This window comes from Bison bison, unplaced genomic scaffold (assembly GCF_000754665.1).
Source record: "Bison bison bison isolate TAMUID 2011002044 unplaced genomic scaffold, Bison_UMD1.0 scf7180017864525, whole genome shotgun sequence".
Classification (NCBI taxonomy): Eukaryota; Metazoa; Chordata; class Mammalia; order Artiodactyla; family Bovidae; genus Bison; species Bison bison.
In genome coordinates this window covers 1,359,398-1,375,283 of record NW_011495076.1, presented here as the reverse complement: position 1 = coordinate 1,375,283, position 15,886 = coordinate 1,359,398, and the positions used below count along the sequence as shown (strand labels likewise).

General features: G+C 41.5%; 1 protein-coding gene across 2 annotated transcripts in view; it reads right to left on the bottom strand.

The window, feature by feature from the left end:
• Nucleotides 1-15,886, bottom strand: part of NPSR1 (neuropeptide S receptor 1) — a 154,591-nt gene that overhangs the window by 122,213 nt on the left and 16,492 nt on the right. For both annotated transcript variants that reach the window (XM_010831141.1, XM_010831142.1), the window contains exon 2: nucleotides 3,294-3,426. In XM_010831141.1, the coding sequence (XP_010829443.1) occupies nucleotides 3,294-3,426 (133 nt within the window). The remainder of the gene's footprint in view (nucleotides 1-3,293; nucleotides 3,427-15,886) is intronic.

The following is a 15,886-nucleotide window of genomic DNA, read 5'->3' as shown; positions in this document are numbered from 1 at the left end:
ATACATGACTACAGGAAAAACCATAGCTTTGACTAGACAGACCTTTGTTGGCAAAGTAATGTCTCTGCTTTATAATATGCTGTCTAGGTTGGTCATAGCTTTTCTTCCAAGGAGCAAGTGTCTTTTAATTTCATGGCTGCAGTCATCATCTGCAGTGATTTTGGAGCCCCCCAAAATAAAGTCTGTCACTGTTTCCATTGTTTCCCCATCTATTTGCCATGAAGTGATGGGACCAGATGCCATGATCTTCATTTTCTGAATGTTGAGTTTTAAGCTGACTTTTCCATCCTCCCCTTTCACTTTCATCAAGAGGTTCTTTAGTTCTTCTCTTTCTGCCATAAGGGTGGTGTCATCTGCATATCTGAGGTTATTGATATTTCTCCTGGCAATCTTGATTCCAGCTTGTGCTTCCTCCAGCCCAGCATTTCTCATGATGTACTCTGCATGTAAGTTAAATAAGCAGAGTGACAAAATACAGCCTTGATGTACTCCTTTCCTGATATGCAACCAGTCTGTTGATCCATGTTCAGTTCTAACTATTACTTCTTAACCTGCACACAGATTTCTCAGGAGACAGGTCAGGTGGTCTGGTATTCCCATCTCTTTAAGAATTTTGAATATTTAAGAATATTGCCTTACCCAATAATAATTGTTAGCATTTACTTTTCTCAATTAGAAGAGCCAGGTATAAAAATGTCTCTGAATTTTGTTTTCCAAATATGTCTGTCACTGATGATGTCAGTTGAATCTGATGATTTAAGAATATGTTTATGTGAAAAAATTTGGTCATCCTATGAACAACATTGGAGAGTCAAAGACACCTGGTAGTAGCTGAAAGTTTTAAAAATATATTCAGCTTTAATATATTTGCTTTGTTATAATGCAGTCTCTCTCTGTTGCCAGAAACATTTGGCAAAGTCTTTTAAACATAGAAAGTTAAGTTTCTGTGGATAATTTTTAAAGAAAATAAAAGAAAAGAGAGCTGAGTGCCTTGTTAGGGTCAGTCTGGCTTTTTAAAAAAGAAAGACTAACTAGGGAAGGTGAGATGTTTATAAAAGAGAGCAAGAGTTCAGCAGAGATAGCAAGTGAGAACCAGAAGTGACAAGTAAAAATATAAAGTCCAGGAAATTTGAAGAAATCTTGGGGAGGCCATTAACATAGGATAGGAGACTCAAATCAAATTTACATGAATCACAAAGTGTAAGATCCTTCAGCTGATACTGGAGCAACCTTTTCATATGTGCTACTGAAGACTCCGACGTGTATTCTCAAATCCCTTACTACAGGATCTGAGATCACTGTGAAATGTGAGTGAAGAAAATTTTAACATCTTACATAAGAAGTTAGCCCATTCTCAGGCCCTAGGCAAAGTTGCTGTCTCCAAGAATTCTTCACTTGAAATGCTCCTGATCTGATTCCTTGAGTTTTTCCATAGGGAATTAACAAATAAAAAACAGACTATCTAGAACACTCATGAGAAATTAAGCCCGGGTTAATGCAGCAGACGATGGATTTCAGTAGAACACACAGCTCTTCTTTTTGAAAATAGATAGTGAGATTTTAGTTGTTCGTTTATTATTATTTTTGACAATACTTTAAATTCTAAGCTGATATCCTTAACACCTCCTAAATTCTTACACTCTAAAAGAATATATGGTTTCATAGAATCTTGGTTACAGCACTGTAACTGAAAAAAATATGGTGAAAGTAAGTTATTATAATCTCATCTAAGAATTTTACATTTACTATCAACAGATGATTCTAATTACCCTTTACCTATCCTTTACATGCATGCTATGTCACTCCAGTCATGTCTGACTTTTTGCAACCCTGTGGACTGTAGCCTGCCCGGCTTCTCTGTCCTTGGGATTCTCCAGGCAAGAATCCTGACCCAGGGGTTGAAACTGCATCTCTTATGTCTCCTGGCAGGCAGTTTCTTTACCACTAGTGCTTCCTGGGAAGCCACCTCCTACACTCTACTCCTAGTGAAAAACGGGGCTTGTCTTTATAGGAAAGATTGAAGGAGTTTCTTTCATCACAAGTCCCACTTTTGTTACTCGGGGGGCTCCTCTTCCATCTCCATATTTCTCAGTAGTGCCCTTGTTTTTCACCCTGGTCACTGTAGCCTGACCTAAACAGATGGGCCTCCTATACTTTGTTAAAGAGAAAGAGGGGAATTTCAGGATATCAACAAGGTATGGCTAAGGTTTTCTTGTAAGTTACAGTGTCGTATGTTTCATATATTGGAGTTTAAGACCAAATTCCCAGGAACTCTCATGGCCATTATTGCAACTGAGAGCACAGAACAGGTTGAAATGTACCTAACAGCCCTTCCTAACAGTCATCTACCATTGCTCCTTGTTGGCACTTAACACTTAAAAAAATTTTTTTTTTTTTTGCATTTGCCCTCAGTAAGATTCAAATTAAAAGCATATGACAGCTACAGCTGTCTTAGGCTGGACCATCCAGGAATCCCATCTGCCCACTCTCTTCTCTGGCCTGTGGCATAAAACTCCCTCGGTTATGTTTTCCTTTTGAACATGAGCCCTACCAGTTTGGACTCTACTCATCTATGTGGGGGTCTTTCTTTCATAGATCATTTTTAAACGTGAGAATATTCCATCATTCTCTTTCTAGGTGTGATGCATTCACTTTTCACCAGTACTGGTGAAGTTGCTCAGTCGTGTCTGACTCTTTGTGACCCCATGGACTGTAGCCCACCAGGCTCCTCCGTCCATGGAATTTTCCAGGCAAGAATACTGGAGTGGGTTGCCATTTTAAATCCACCCTTACGCATCTAAATCTAGCATATGATCCTTGTACTATGCCCAACAGTGGTGTTACATGTCACTTACATTTCAAAAGCAATGCCCACAGATTTAAATTTGCCAAGTCCTTGAGACTTAACATTTATTACTGAGTAAAGATAATTCTGGTCCATTTTCTGGGGTATATTCTTTAAGCCCATCATATGGTATGATATGATAATATTACCTTAGTGAGCCATGGAGGCTGCTGTGTACAGGGAAAGTAGAACCTTTTGGTAGCACTGACAATGGTATACTCAACTTTGTTGTTTAGAGAGTTATTTTTATAATGGAATCTTATAAATATTTAAATATGTTAAATTTGTTGGAAGAAAAATTCAAATTTGAGTTTTATATCCCTACAGAAATGATTCCCAAATCTGCAGCTGTGTTTTGGACTGGTAATACACCAGTTCTGTTGGTAAATTACTTGACAGTGAGGAGCCATGGGAATTCTCAGCTCATTCCTCTCCTAAAGTTGCTTACCTGTGATGGCCAGCTGAGTCACAAAAAAGGTCATTCTCGACTTCCTCTTCCTCCTCCATGTAGAGAACAGCACAATGGCGTTTCCAACAATTGTGAAAACAAAGAGGACCCACAGAGTTATCAACTGCTCAGTCTGTGAAAAACAAAGCAACACAAAACCAGTGTGAGAACCCTAGGACTTTCCAGAAAGCAAGGCTCAGGCTTTGTTGTTGAAATGTCTTCCTCCTGGTCTCCTGTCCCCCGCCTGTCAAAGCTCTGCTCTCAAGAGAACAAAAACACAATGGTCCTTATTTACACTGGCAGCGGTGTAGATTGACGCAACCATTAAAAGGATCTATTTAGAAATATATGTCAGCAGACAAAAACATAGGCACAATATTCTTTGGCTAAGCAATTTTAAGCCCATGTGAGAGAATTCTAGGTGTTAAAAAGAGCACTACAATCACAAAGATGTATCTATCTATTGTAAGAAGAAATTTGAAATTGTTTAAAGATAACAGTATAGTTAAGTAAATAAAGCACTTCAATTCAGTGAACTATTATGTAGCTATTAACAGTGACAGACCTGAAGATTATGTGGCATCATTAAAAATGCTTATAATATAATGGTAAGTGGAAAACATAATAAAATTATATATTGGGTATGATTACAACTCTGCAAAATTATACATGTAGGAAAAGAACTGAAGTGTACTAAAATGTTAAGAGTGGTTATTTTAGGGTAGTGTGATTATGGGTTTTCTTACTCTTTTTCCTTTGACCGGATTGTATAATATAGGAATATTAAAATTCCACTGAGAAAATGTATAATTAGTAAAAGTGAAAAAAAAGTAGGAATGCTACTCATTCAAAATGTCAAGTTCTTTATAAAAAGCTTTCCATTCTCTCTTTAATGGAACTTTCCAGCTATCTTAAGTCCAAAGCCCAGAAAAACAGAGGCAACAGGATGGGCTGGACACAGGGACTGGGGAGGGCTGGGCTGTGGGTGAGAACAGGGAGCCAAGGGGACCCAGAGGCAAGTCAGAGATCAGAAGCGAAGAGACTTCAGCCCAACATGTCTGGGTGGAATCCTGATAAGAATGTGCATGTCTAAGACCAGGATGCAAAGTGTTCCTCCTATTTGGAGAAGACAGTAAGAAGAGCCTGAAGAAGGGACTTCCCTGGCAGTAGAGTTGTTGAGACTTTGCCTTCCTGTGTGTGGGGTGCAGGTTTGATCCCTGTTAGTGGGGCTAAGATCCTATATGCCTCGAGGCCAAAAAAACAAAACATGAAACAGAAGCGATATTGTAATAAATTCCATAAAATTTTTTTAAATGATCTACATAAAAAAAAATCTTATAAAAAAAGAAGAGCCTGAAGAAATCCCTTATAATGATACAATTGTATGTGATAAAATTGTATCCTGGCCAGGCGAGAGGACCCAGCTGTTTGGTCAAACTCTAGTGTAGGTGGTTGTTGTGAAGGTCAACGTCTACAGTCACTCGACTTTAAGTAAAGCAGATCACTCTACCTAATGTGGGTGGATGTGGACTTCATCCAATAAGTTGAAAGCTCTAAGAGAAAAAACTGAGGTTTCCCAGAGAAGAAGGAAGATTCCCTGAAGAATTCCTTGTAGAACATAAGTATCAACCCTGAGTTTCCAGCCGGTTACCTCCTTTAAGAATTTCAGACTTGGAGTCCCCACAATCATGTGAGCAAAGTTTTTAAAGTAAGTCTCCTCCTTTCTCTCAATATAATATATTAAATATTTATCTGGGCTTTCCTGGTGGTTCAGTGGTAAAGAATCCACCTGGCACTGCAGGAGATGTTAGTGTGTTCCCTGAGTCAGGAAGATCCCCTGGAGGAGGAAATGGCAACCCACTCCAGTATTCTTGCCTGGGAAATCCCACGGACAGAGGAGCCTGGCATGCTACTGTCCATGGGATCGCAAAAGAATCGGACACGACTTAGCAACTAAACAACATATCTCTCTCTCTAGCTACTGTTTAATCTATCTATCTTTCTATTGGTTCTATTTTCTGTGGAGAACTCTGATTGAAACACTCCCTGAAAATCTGAGGTATCACAGCAGCACTTTCTCTTATACTATATTAATTTTAAATTACACAATAACAGACAAATCAATTCTTTAAAAACTATAATGAACCAGACAAAGCTCAGATCCCATTTGTCCACCACTTTCAATCATGATCAAGTCCCCTCTCTCAGAAGGTAAATATCCTTTCAATTACACTGTATATTCTTCTTATCCTTTGAAAAATACGTCATAAGTGCACACACACACACACACATCCATGATAAGTATCAAACTGATATTAACGTTCTCCATCTCACATGTACAGATGAGTTCTAGGCCCTGGTAGAGGTCTGGGCCACAGAACGGTAGAAGTTAGGGAATGTTCCTCGTGGTGGTGCTAGGGGAAGGGTGGCCGCACAAGTGGAGTGTGAGGACCAGAGGGTGGACGATCTCTGCTGCTTTCAGGGGCACAGGTGACAATCCCTCACTCCAACATGCTTACATCGTCTCTCATTTGGAAGACAGTGTCTTTGCTCAGCACCAGGCTTCCTGACTTTTCTCTGGTCCTTTTCTGACCAGAAGGGATACGTTTTTCTGGATGACTCATTTCTCTACCAGCCTAAAACTGGTTGGCACAGATAAAGCATTAGGAATGGAAACTAATTGTTATGAAAAGGGTTATTCTGAGTCTTTGTAAGAGAGTTCTCTCCTTTGAGATCCATGGACAACTGTGCTGTCAGGAACAGATACAGCAGGGGAAGCCTTGATGGGCCGGGCTGACCTTCCCCAGTCAGCACCTCGTGTGTAGGTAGTGAACATAAATATGTGGTTTGAACTTGGAAGACCTGCTTTTTATTTATTTTTTTAAAATTTAAAGTTATTTATTTTAATTGGAGGCTAATTACTTTACAATATTGTATTGGTTTTGCCATACATCGACATGAATCTGCCACGTGTGTACACGTGCTCCCCATCCTGAACCCCCTTCCCACTTCCCTCCCCATACCATCCCTCTGGGTCATCGCAGTGCACCAGCCCCAAGCATCCTGTATCCTGCATCGAACCTGGACTGGCGATTCGTTTCTTATATGATATTATACATGTTTCAATGTCATTCTCCCAAATCATCCCCTCCTCTCCCTCTCCCACAGAGTCCCTTTTGGACTTGCTTTAAAAAGACCTGCTTTTTAAAACTGTAGAGCAACCTGGGGACCAAGGCAAGAAAATAGGTGGCTTGGAAGTCTGAGCAGATCTTGTGGACACTATGATGTTGGCAGATGACACAGGAGATGCGTTAGGCATCTATGTCCCCAGTATGGTCCTAATGTCATTTGCTCTCTGGGGAGATGATGGCATCCTGGTAATGTACATGGTTCAGGAAAGATCAAGGAGCCCTTAGAACAGGTGGTGTGGCAGGCGGGGCCTGCAAAATCCTTTCCAGCCCTGCTGAGAACACAAATGAGAGCTTTTCAAAGAATTTCTCCTATTTCTCTTAGGAGATCTTTTTCACCTGGAGAAATGTTTTGATGCCTTAAAAAAGTTCCTTGCTTTGAATTATAAAACACTGCACCATATCCAGAAAATTTCCTCCGTCTAGGTAGAGGTGGAGGGTAGTTTATTTCCATACTTGTCCAGTACTTAGTCAATCTCTGTTGAACTCTTTCAGCCTCAGATGAAGAAGAAAAGGAATGTTAGAATGCTTGTGATTCTTTTTCATCAGATCAGAAATCCAGCTCTCCACAGTGAATGGGGAGAGAGTACAGCTGGAAGCGGACAAAGAAGGAGGCCCGGCACTCTGCAGGGGACACCAGAGTGGCAGGAGGCAGTGAATACAGGCTGTTTTCTCACCAAGTCCCTTGTCTTCATCAGCCCCTACCCAGCTCCAGCCTCCCTTTAGCTAGGAGAAGGCAGCTGGCCATTATTCTCCCTGGAGTCTGAGGCAATCAGTGAACTCCCCACAGAAATCCACCCTAGCCTCGGCCTCTGGACTGAGCCTTCCTGGGTGGGATTCCCTGCGGGGCTGGCCTCCCTCCCTGATTCAACAGGATGACTCTTACTTCACGGGAGAGTGAATGAGCCTGTGGCCCTCTGCTCCGGCATCTTAGTGCCTCCACATCTTACAGAGACAACGTCCAACTTTCCAGCAAGTAGGCATCAACCTTCCCCATTTTCTACTTCTGACACAGAATTTTTCCCAACTAAAATTACACTCTGAAGAACTTTTGGATGAGAATTAGAAAGAGGAGAATTAAGTGAACCCAGGGTAATTTTGAACTAGAAGTCAAGGTTTTTCCCAGAATCCACCTCTCTTCACACTCCCTCTTCCTGACATAACTAAGTGCCTATGGGAAGTACAGTTGTGCCACATCTCCAGAAAAATAACACTGAAGTGGGCAAACGATTTGCTTTTCACCAAGCGTGCTGGGGATTATGCTGCTGATGCCAAGATTCGGATTTCCAGAAATCACTTTTCTCTAGTAGAGTAGCCACCGGACTCCCAGCGGACATGGGAGGGCTGCTTTTTTCATCTTTGTACTTCAGGATCCTGCCCCAGGCAGCCAATCTCTTCAAAGTAGGCTTGGGGCTCAGAACTGCCCTGCTGGGAGCAGAGAGTGACAAATACTGCAAATCAGATTACCCCATTTTGACATACCAGTGAACTGGAGGTCAGGTCTCAGGAGGGCTTGGAACAGTGAGTGCTGGCTCTGCAGCTGAGCCTCTTCTGAAGAATCTGCAGTAACCATGCTTTGGGTTGGCTGGCCCAGGGTGCTCTGTGAACAGGCCAGAGTCTATAATACTCTCCTTGGGATTAGATGACATCTGTGGGGTGGGTTGAGCAAATTCTGTGAAATCAAGTCCACTCCTTCTGCTTTGCAGTTTTCTATTGAAAGACAGTCTCACCTTAATTCATTGGCTTCAGGAAATTTCTAGATGGAAGAAGCTCCCTACTGTAATTTTCTAAGAGCTGTGTGTATTTATTTATTAATTCATTCAATATCAATGAATTGTGTATAGTACAAAGTGTTAACACTACAAAGCAGACTAAAACACGTAGAGTGTATAAATTATACTGTTAAAATTAAATCCTGTGTGTGTCATCAATTGTCCAAAGGTCATTAAGTATAAAACAATTACACAGTTGTAGGATCATTTTATTCATAGCATTCTTAACCCATGCATGCACACACACCTAAACATACACACACCTCCCAAGGTAATATGAAGATTTGGGGAACTACGACAATGGGAATTGGGGAAACAAGTTTAGAGGCATTTGAGCATCACAGTCCAGTGAGCCGTTTAGTAGAAAAGTGAGTAGGTTTTCAAACCTGCCTGATCTGGGGTCAGATTCTTTACTGATTGCTGGATGTGTGACACATCAGTAAGTGATAACCTCTTTGAGTCTGTTTTCTCATTTATAAAAGGAGGACATAAATGAAATCTGTCTCAGGGTACTTGTGATGGATAGAGATGATGATGCAAATGAAGATTTCTAGCTCAGTGTCTGATGCATAGTACACACAACATAAAAATTGGTTTATCTCCTTTTTAGGTTCAGTTCAGTTCAGGTCAGTTCAGTCACTCAGTCGTGTCCAACTCTTTGCGACTCCATGAATTGCAGCATGCCAGGCCTCCCTGTCCATCACCAACTCCCGGAGTTCACTCAGACTCACGTCCATCGAGTCAGTGGTGCCATCCAGCCATCTCATCCTCTGTCGTCCCCTTCTCCTCCTGCCCCCAATCCCTCCCAGCATCAGAGTCTTTTCCAATGAGTCAACTCTTCACATGAGGTGGCCAAAGTACTGGAGTTTCAGCTTTAGCATCATTCCTTCCAGTGAACACCCAGGACCGATCTCCTTTAGGATGGACTGGTTGGATCTCCTTGCAGTCCAAGGGACTCTCAAGAGTCTTCTCCAACACCACAGTTCAAAGTATCAATCCTTCTGTGCTCAGCTTTCTTCACAGTCCAACTCTCACATCCATACATGACCACAGGAAAAACCATAGCCTTGACTAGACGGACCTTTGTTGGCAAAGTAATGTCTCTGCTTTATAATATGCTATCTAGGTTGGTCATAACTTTCCTCCAAGGATTAAGTGTCTTTTAATTTCATGGCTGCAATCACCATCTGCAGTGATTTTGGAGACCCCCAAAACAAAGTCTGACACTGTTTCCACTGTTTCCCCATCTATTTGCCATGAAGTGATGGGACCAGATGCCATGATCTTCGTTTTCTGAATGTTGAGCTTTAAGCCAACTTTTTCAGTCTCCTCTTTCACTTTCATCAAGAGGCTTTTTAGTTCTTATTTGCTTTCTGCCATTAGGGTGGTGTCATCTGCATATCTGGGGTTGATGTTTCTCCCCGCCTATGGACTATATTTAGGTTTGGGCAGTGATTTATAAATAATTGACTACTTTTTAAGAATGATGCTTGAATTTACCCTCTTGATCCCACTTTCCATTCCAGTCTGAAATTTCACCTGAGCCTAATCTGCACTCCTTCCTCCACACGTAGAGTTTGTGAACTATTTCAGAATATAGTTGGGGATTAAATGCCCCCTAGTGGTCATGTGAGGCAAAAATTCAAGCCAGATGCTTAATACAGAACAGAGGTAGTAAGTGAATTTGGAATTTTTCAATGACTATAGTGTGTTTTCAACTCAGTTACATAGTTGTGGGCTTATGATTAATTAATTTGCTTTTAACCTAAAGTTAACGACACCATGAAGTGATGCCAGCTCCCAGCAGATTAGAAAATTACAACGTTGGTTTAAGAGGGATGAATTGCAATATTCTTTTGATGATGCTGGTGCTGGCACAGGGCTGATACTTGGGATTTGACCCCATGGGATATGCTTCCAGAGTCAAAAGGATTTCCATGAGATCAGGCATTAAGTCTGGGTCACCATTCCAGACTGGCATTTTATCTTCCCTATAGAAAGAACTTAATAATACGGTTGATGACAAGGCCAAAGGTACTTATAAATATCACAAGAATGAACATTATCCCAGGAAATACAGGCCATTTAGCTAAATGACTCTAGTTGAAACTAGATATGTCAGATTTGTCTGAAAAGGAAGACATGAGTTATCCAAACCCAAAGAATGATAATCTTCTTTTCCAGTGAAGTCCTGGAAGCTGAAAGCCAACAAAACATCCCTAAGGTATCTTTAACAATCACAGGGTGAGTGGGAACTAACACTATTTGAGTGAATCCCGTCATTAATCTAGCAGATGACTGACTTAGTTTGTAATGTATGATAGGTACTCAGTAAATGCTTGTTGGTGATTGCCATGTGCAATTGTCACAGCCTGACTGATGAGATGACTCTGTCCTCAGTCTTATAGGTAAGGAAGTAAGGGCTCAGAGAAGTTGCTACCTAGAGTACCTGGCTCCTAAGCAACGCAGCCGGAACTTGAACGTGGCTTTGCTTGACGGAAAAGTCCATACCATGTTTACTGGTAGTGATTTTCTGCTTGAGTTTTGGGCCAGAGACGGTAAAGTTGCCTCATTTATTTTCATTTTTCAGGTGGGAAGCAGATCTTCATTTTCCTTCTGACCCAAACTTGTCTGAAGCTAGGTTTCTGAAGCTGAATCAGCTTTGCAACTGCCTCCCCGAGGACTGAGAGTAAGGTCAGTGCTCAATATGTGTTTGTATGGATGAACCCTGGACTGACGTGTGGCTTCCGTACAATGGAAACTGTAAATATCTCACAAGATGCAGCTGCATCGTCTGCCCCAGGGAGTACAGGGCTTTCTCTACCCTTTACATTTTCATGGTTCATTTTTTGCTTCTTTTTATTTCTATGATGTTGAAGATGAATATCTCAAACGCAGGAAGTAGCAAATACATCATACTTCCCAAGAGAGGAAATGAAGTCTCAGAAAGGTTATGATTCAGACTCAGTTCTCAATCAGCAAACCAATAAGCTCTACAGTCCCGTCACTGAGACCCGTGTGCCCCTGTCATTCATAGCACCCAGGTTCTGAAGCCTACTCCAAGCCTCAGTAATTTTGCGTAGGTGGCTTGGAAATACCAAAAGCAGAGCTCTGAAAATATCCTGTTGCATTGAGGCTGAATCACTGTGTAACAGGGAGCACACAGTTTAAAGTGAGACAGGCAGGACCCGACTACAAAGCTTTGGTTCCCAAAGCTGCTTCATTAGACTTGGGGAATGAGACGCATTAAGAGGATCTGTAGACCCTTGGGTAGTGACCATTTCTGAACAGTTGGAAACCTGTCACTCAGGAGCTTGTCCCAATTTTTCCCCAAGTCTCGCCCCACCTGCTGCTGAGGAAGTACTGCCAAGTGGTCAACAAGCAGTAAGGCAGTCAACCAGGAGGCGCAGGGTAGGACCCAGCTTGCTCACAAGTGCTCACCTTGGCTTCTTCCCCATAACCACTTGCTGCTGATGCCCCTTTTGAAAATCTGCATTTTCACCATCCTGCCAGTAACCCAGCTTGGAGACACCCTCTGTGGAATTATTGTCATCACAACCACCTATCTACACTCACCTTTTCTAGCTGTTTTACCTAGACCACTGGGGATTCTGTCTTGGATTACTTCCAGGATAACTTTCATTGGTAATACTCAATTATGAAAAAAATAGCTACAAGAGTTTTTAATTAGTTGCTATTACAAAAAATCAGAAAATTACAAAAAGCTACATGTACATGTGGATGTTAATTTCAGTCTTATGTTCTTATAAGCCTTTTTATATCATTTTATCAGGGGTCTAGAATAGAAATGTACATTGCATCCTCTTACTAACACCTCGTGGGACCTGCTGGCAGGGGGCCTCCTGCCTGACGAATAGAGAATGTGAATGGGTTGGGAGGTATTTTCACAGCCCAAGTCTGTTGAGGTTGACAGTAGGGCTGTCAGCCAAAAGGGTCCCAAATAATTGGGTGCTCTGAATCGTCCTGTGATCTCTCATGTGGTATATAAAGGGGCAAGGCATTTAGCCGGAGAGGAAAGCCTTGATATACCTACAGGTTGGTGTACAAATGATACTCAGGCCGGAATTGGGGAACTGTCCTTGAAATCATGTTGTTGTGATTATGGTTATATTGGTTCTCATTCTGCATAATCAAGCTCAACAAACATTTATTGAGAATCTAGCAGCAAAGTTCAACATAATTTGGGATCTTTACCACAGGTCCACAGAAGTTCCGTAGTACCATAGAGGGAAGGCTAGGACAAGGAGCTCCTAGTCTGATGGTAGATATGTAAACAAAAATGTTCAATGTGAGCTACTATAATGGAAGTCTTTACAATCCCCAGTAAAGGACATCTTGGAAGAAACTGAGGAGGGACTGGGATGGTTGATCAAAAGGTGTAGCCTGGAGAAATTAAGGTGTGAGCTGGGTCTGAAAAGTGAGTAGATGTAATCAAGCAAACACGTAGGTTGCCTGGGAACAGTGTGAGGAAAGGCAGACTGAAAAATTTTAGGTTAGTGAAGACAGACAGGGCCCATCCACAAACATTAGGTGTGGTCATAGAGCAGAGAAAGGCTTATAAGGAGATAGTAGACTTGTGTCCTAGAAACTATTTCAAAATTGGAGAAAGGTCCACTCTGGGTCTTTGTCCTGCGTTAAAAGAAATTGCTACCAAAAGAAAAGATTCCTCTCTATCTGGACTCTTCTCCACTTATGTTCATTGCCCTATCTCTTAATACCACTATCATGGGTGAGAGAACTCAACTTTAGCTTCTTCAAACTGGGCTGAACAGAAAAGCAATTCTCTGCCTGACATTTATTTCTTAGTTTAGCTTCCAGGACACATTGTATAAGCTCTTTCTACTCTGACCAGAAAGGGTTAGATATTGGTCTAGAGTATTTGATCATTACTGCCATGGGTCATATTTTGTGTTTAGTTAGCACTGTTAGCTGCTCACTGCCTAATTGTTCTCATTTCTATCAGGCTTTGGTGCAGATCAGGACTGCCTTTGCGTGACTGAGTGATGCAGTTTCCTGGTTACTAGTGAATTCTTGGATTTCACCAGAAGCAGAAATGCCCATGTCCCGCATTCATTTCAGTGTGAGTCCCTTCTTGTGAGTCATTCTTGGATCACAAAAGAACCTCCAGATTAATCACAAATAGGGTGTATTGGAAGCTTTGAGGCATTTAGATTCTGATATTCCATCCGAATTCTCACAGTATATCAGACAGCACATGCTAGAAATCATCTTAAAATCCACTGGGCTCCAAGTCCAGGTAGAAATTAATATTTGTTGAACAAACGAATGAAGTGTCTGCTATGTACCAAGAACTGAGATTAACATTTAAATTGCTATTTGAGCTCCAGACCCTTGAAATATAGAAAGCTAACATTTGGGTAAATTAGGTCCAAATCTCTACAATGTAGTAGAAACCAAAGGATTACTGTGTGATAAAAATACCAAGAAACTATTCTTTTGCATGATTCACAGATTAAAAAATAAGCCTGTGGGAATTTATTTTCTGTCTTGGAGGTGCTACTAAGTAGGGGAAAGTGTCTGAGGAACCTTCCCCCCGAGGGTTTATCTGAGCTCAGACCTTCAATCTGTGATACATTTAATCTGTTGTTTCCATAGTTTCCAGTCCATCCAGGAGGCTCAAACTCAAGCAGCAAGAAGAAATCTGGGGAAGTGAGCAAGTGAAAGAGCACAGGCAGATATGAGGATAATGCATGGAGCTGAACATCATGGTAAGTGAGAAGGAGGCCTGAGAAGGGCTCTGAATGACGATTCCAGGGAGATTGTCCTATATTACTTTTATTCTCTGTGCACCTAAATTGGGTGGTTGGTCAACAGAGTTTAAAAAGCTAATGATTAGTGTATACCCTGTGACAGCTGGTCATCCTCCTTGGTTTTCATTGTCCTTGCATTCCCTTGCCTGTCTCTTTGGCCTCCTGTGTTCTGTCTGGCCCCCTACATGCAAGCCTCCCCAGCCCAGGATTGAACACTAGTCCCTCCACCTCTCATCAGTCACTTTATAGGCTCCCTGGGAACCTATCCAAGGTCGACAGATGCAGGCACCTGCCTGACTCCAAGCATCGCTCCCACTCCGCCTGAGCCTCTTGGATTTCAATGGAGTTGGCCACATCACCTTGGGCCTATGCTCAGAAGCCCTAGTTCCCAGCAGTGGCCAGTGCCCTGGGCGGGCTTGGTCCTCCAACCCTGATGTCTGCTTCTGTCTAATCCACCTTCCTGCAGTTCTCAACATGGAAACCAAGTGCACTTTATGGGTCAGACCTTCCCAATGATAGTAGAAAAACAACACAGTTGGAAAATGGAGTTTTAAAGAAATAGATAATTCACAGGTTGCACGCTTAATCCAGAAATCACTATTAAACTACCTATTGGGATCAGAGTGGGAAAATATTCTAAGAGGAGCAAAATGAGAGAGGGAAGAAAGAAATGAAATAGGAGAATCACTGCATACAGTGATTATGTATACACTAAGTTCCTGAATTCTGCTTTAGCTTTGAAAGTGTATAACCTTCATTATTAGAAGAGCAAATCGCACTTGCATCCACACAGTTCATTACTAGGGAGACACTGGCAGGTCCTCAGACCCTTCAATGTGTGATCCTTGGGGGCCAATTCATTACCTGGTACGTCCCCTCCCCCCATTTTGGCCAGCTTCTCTACCACAAAGGTGTCTGCTTTCAGATGCCTTTTTCAGCCTCCCTTGTCATTTGTCTGCAGAGGAAACTGATTCTTTCACTTGCTTTCATGGAAATACAGTGTGCAAAATATATTTGAGACATTGCATGGTGTATTATACATTATTATTTTGTCTTTTCTGATAATAAAAGTAATATGCACTGTCAAAACTTAGTAACATATTTTAAAAGTACAAAGACAAAGACAAATGCCCACCTTCCAGAGAGAATTTCTCATTGACTTTCCCACTTTTGGTATATTCCTTTCCATATTTTCTGGTTATGTAATATTGAAATATCTGTACAACCTGGGTGTTCATTGGAAGGACTGATGTTGAAGCTGAAACTCCAATACTTTGACCACCTCATGCGAAGAGCCGACTCATTGGAAAAGAACCTGATGCTGGGAAAGATTGAGGGCAGGAAGAAAAGGGGACGACAGAGGATAAGATGGCTGGATGGCATCACCGACTCGATGGACATGAGTTTGGGTGGACTCCGGGAATTGGTGATGGATAGGGAGGCCTGGCGTGCTGCGGTTCATGGGGTCGCAAAGAGTCGGACACGACTGAGCGACTGAACTGAACTGAACTGGAATATTTTATATATGCAGTTTATTGTGCTTAAAAATCTTTAGCATTGAATGAGGAACAATGATTATTATAGGTGCATAATATTCCTTAATATTCCATCTTATGGTTGCATTACAATTTTAAATTTCTCTTGTCAGATGTGTACTACATGAAATAGTTTAACACATAAGACCGTGTCAAAACTTTTCTTGAATTTTTCTTTACTATTCTTAAGGTTTAATCCTGCAAGCAAATCTACCAAGTCAATATGTAAACATATTGTTTAGGCTTGCTAAACAATAAATTTGTGTATTACCAAATACACAGCAAATTGTGTGCGTTTACTTAGTT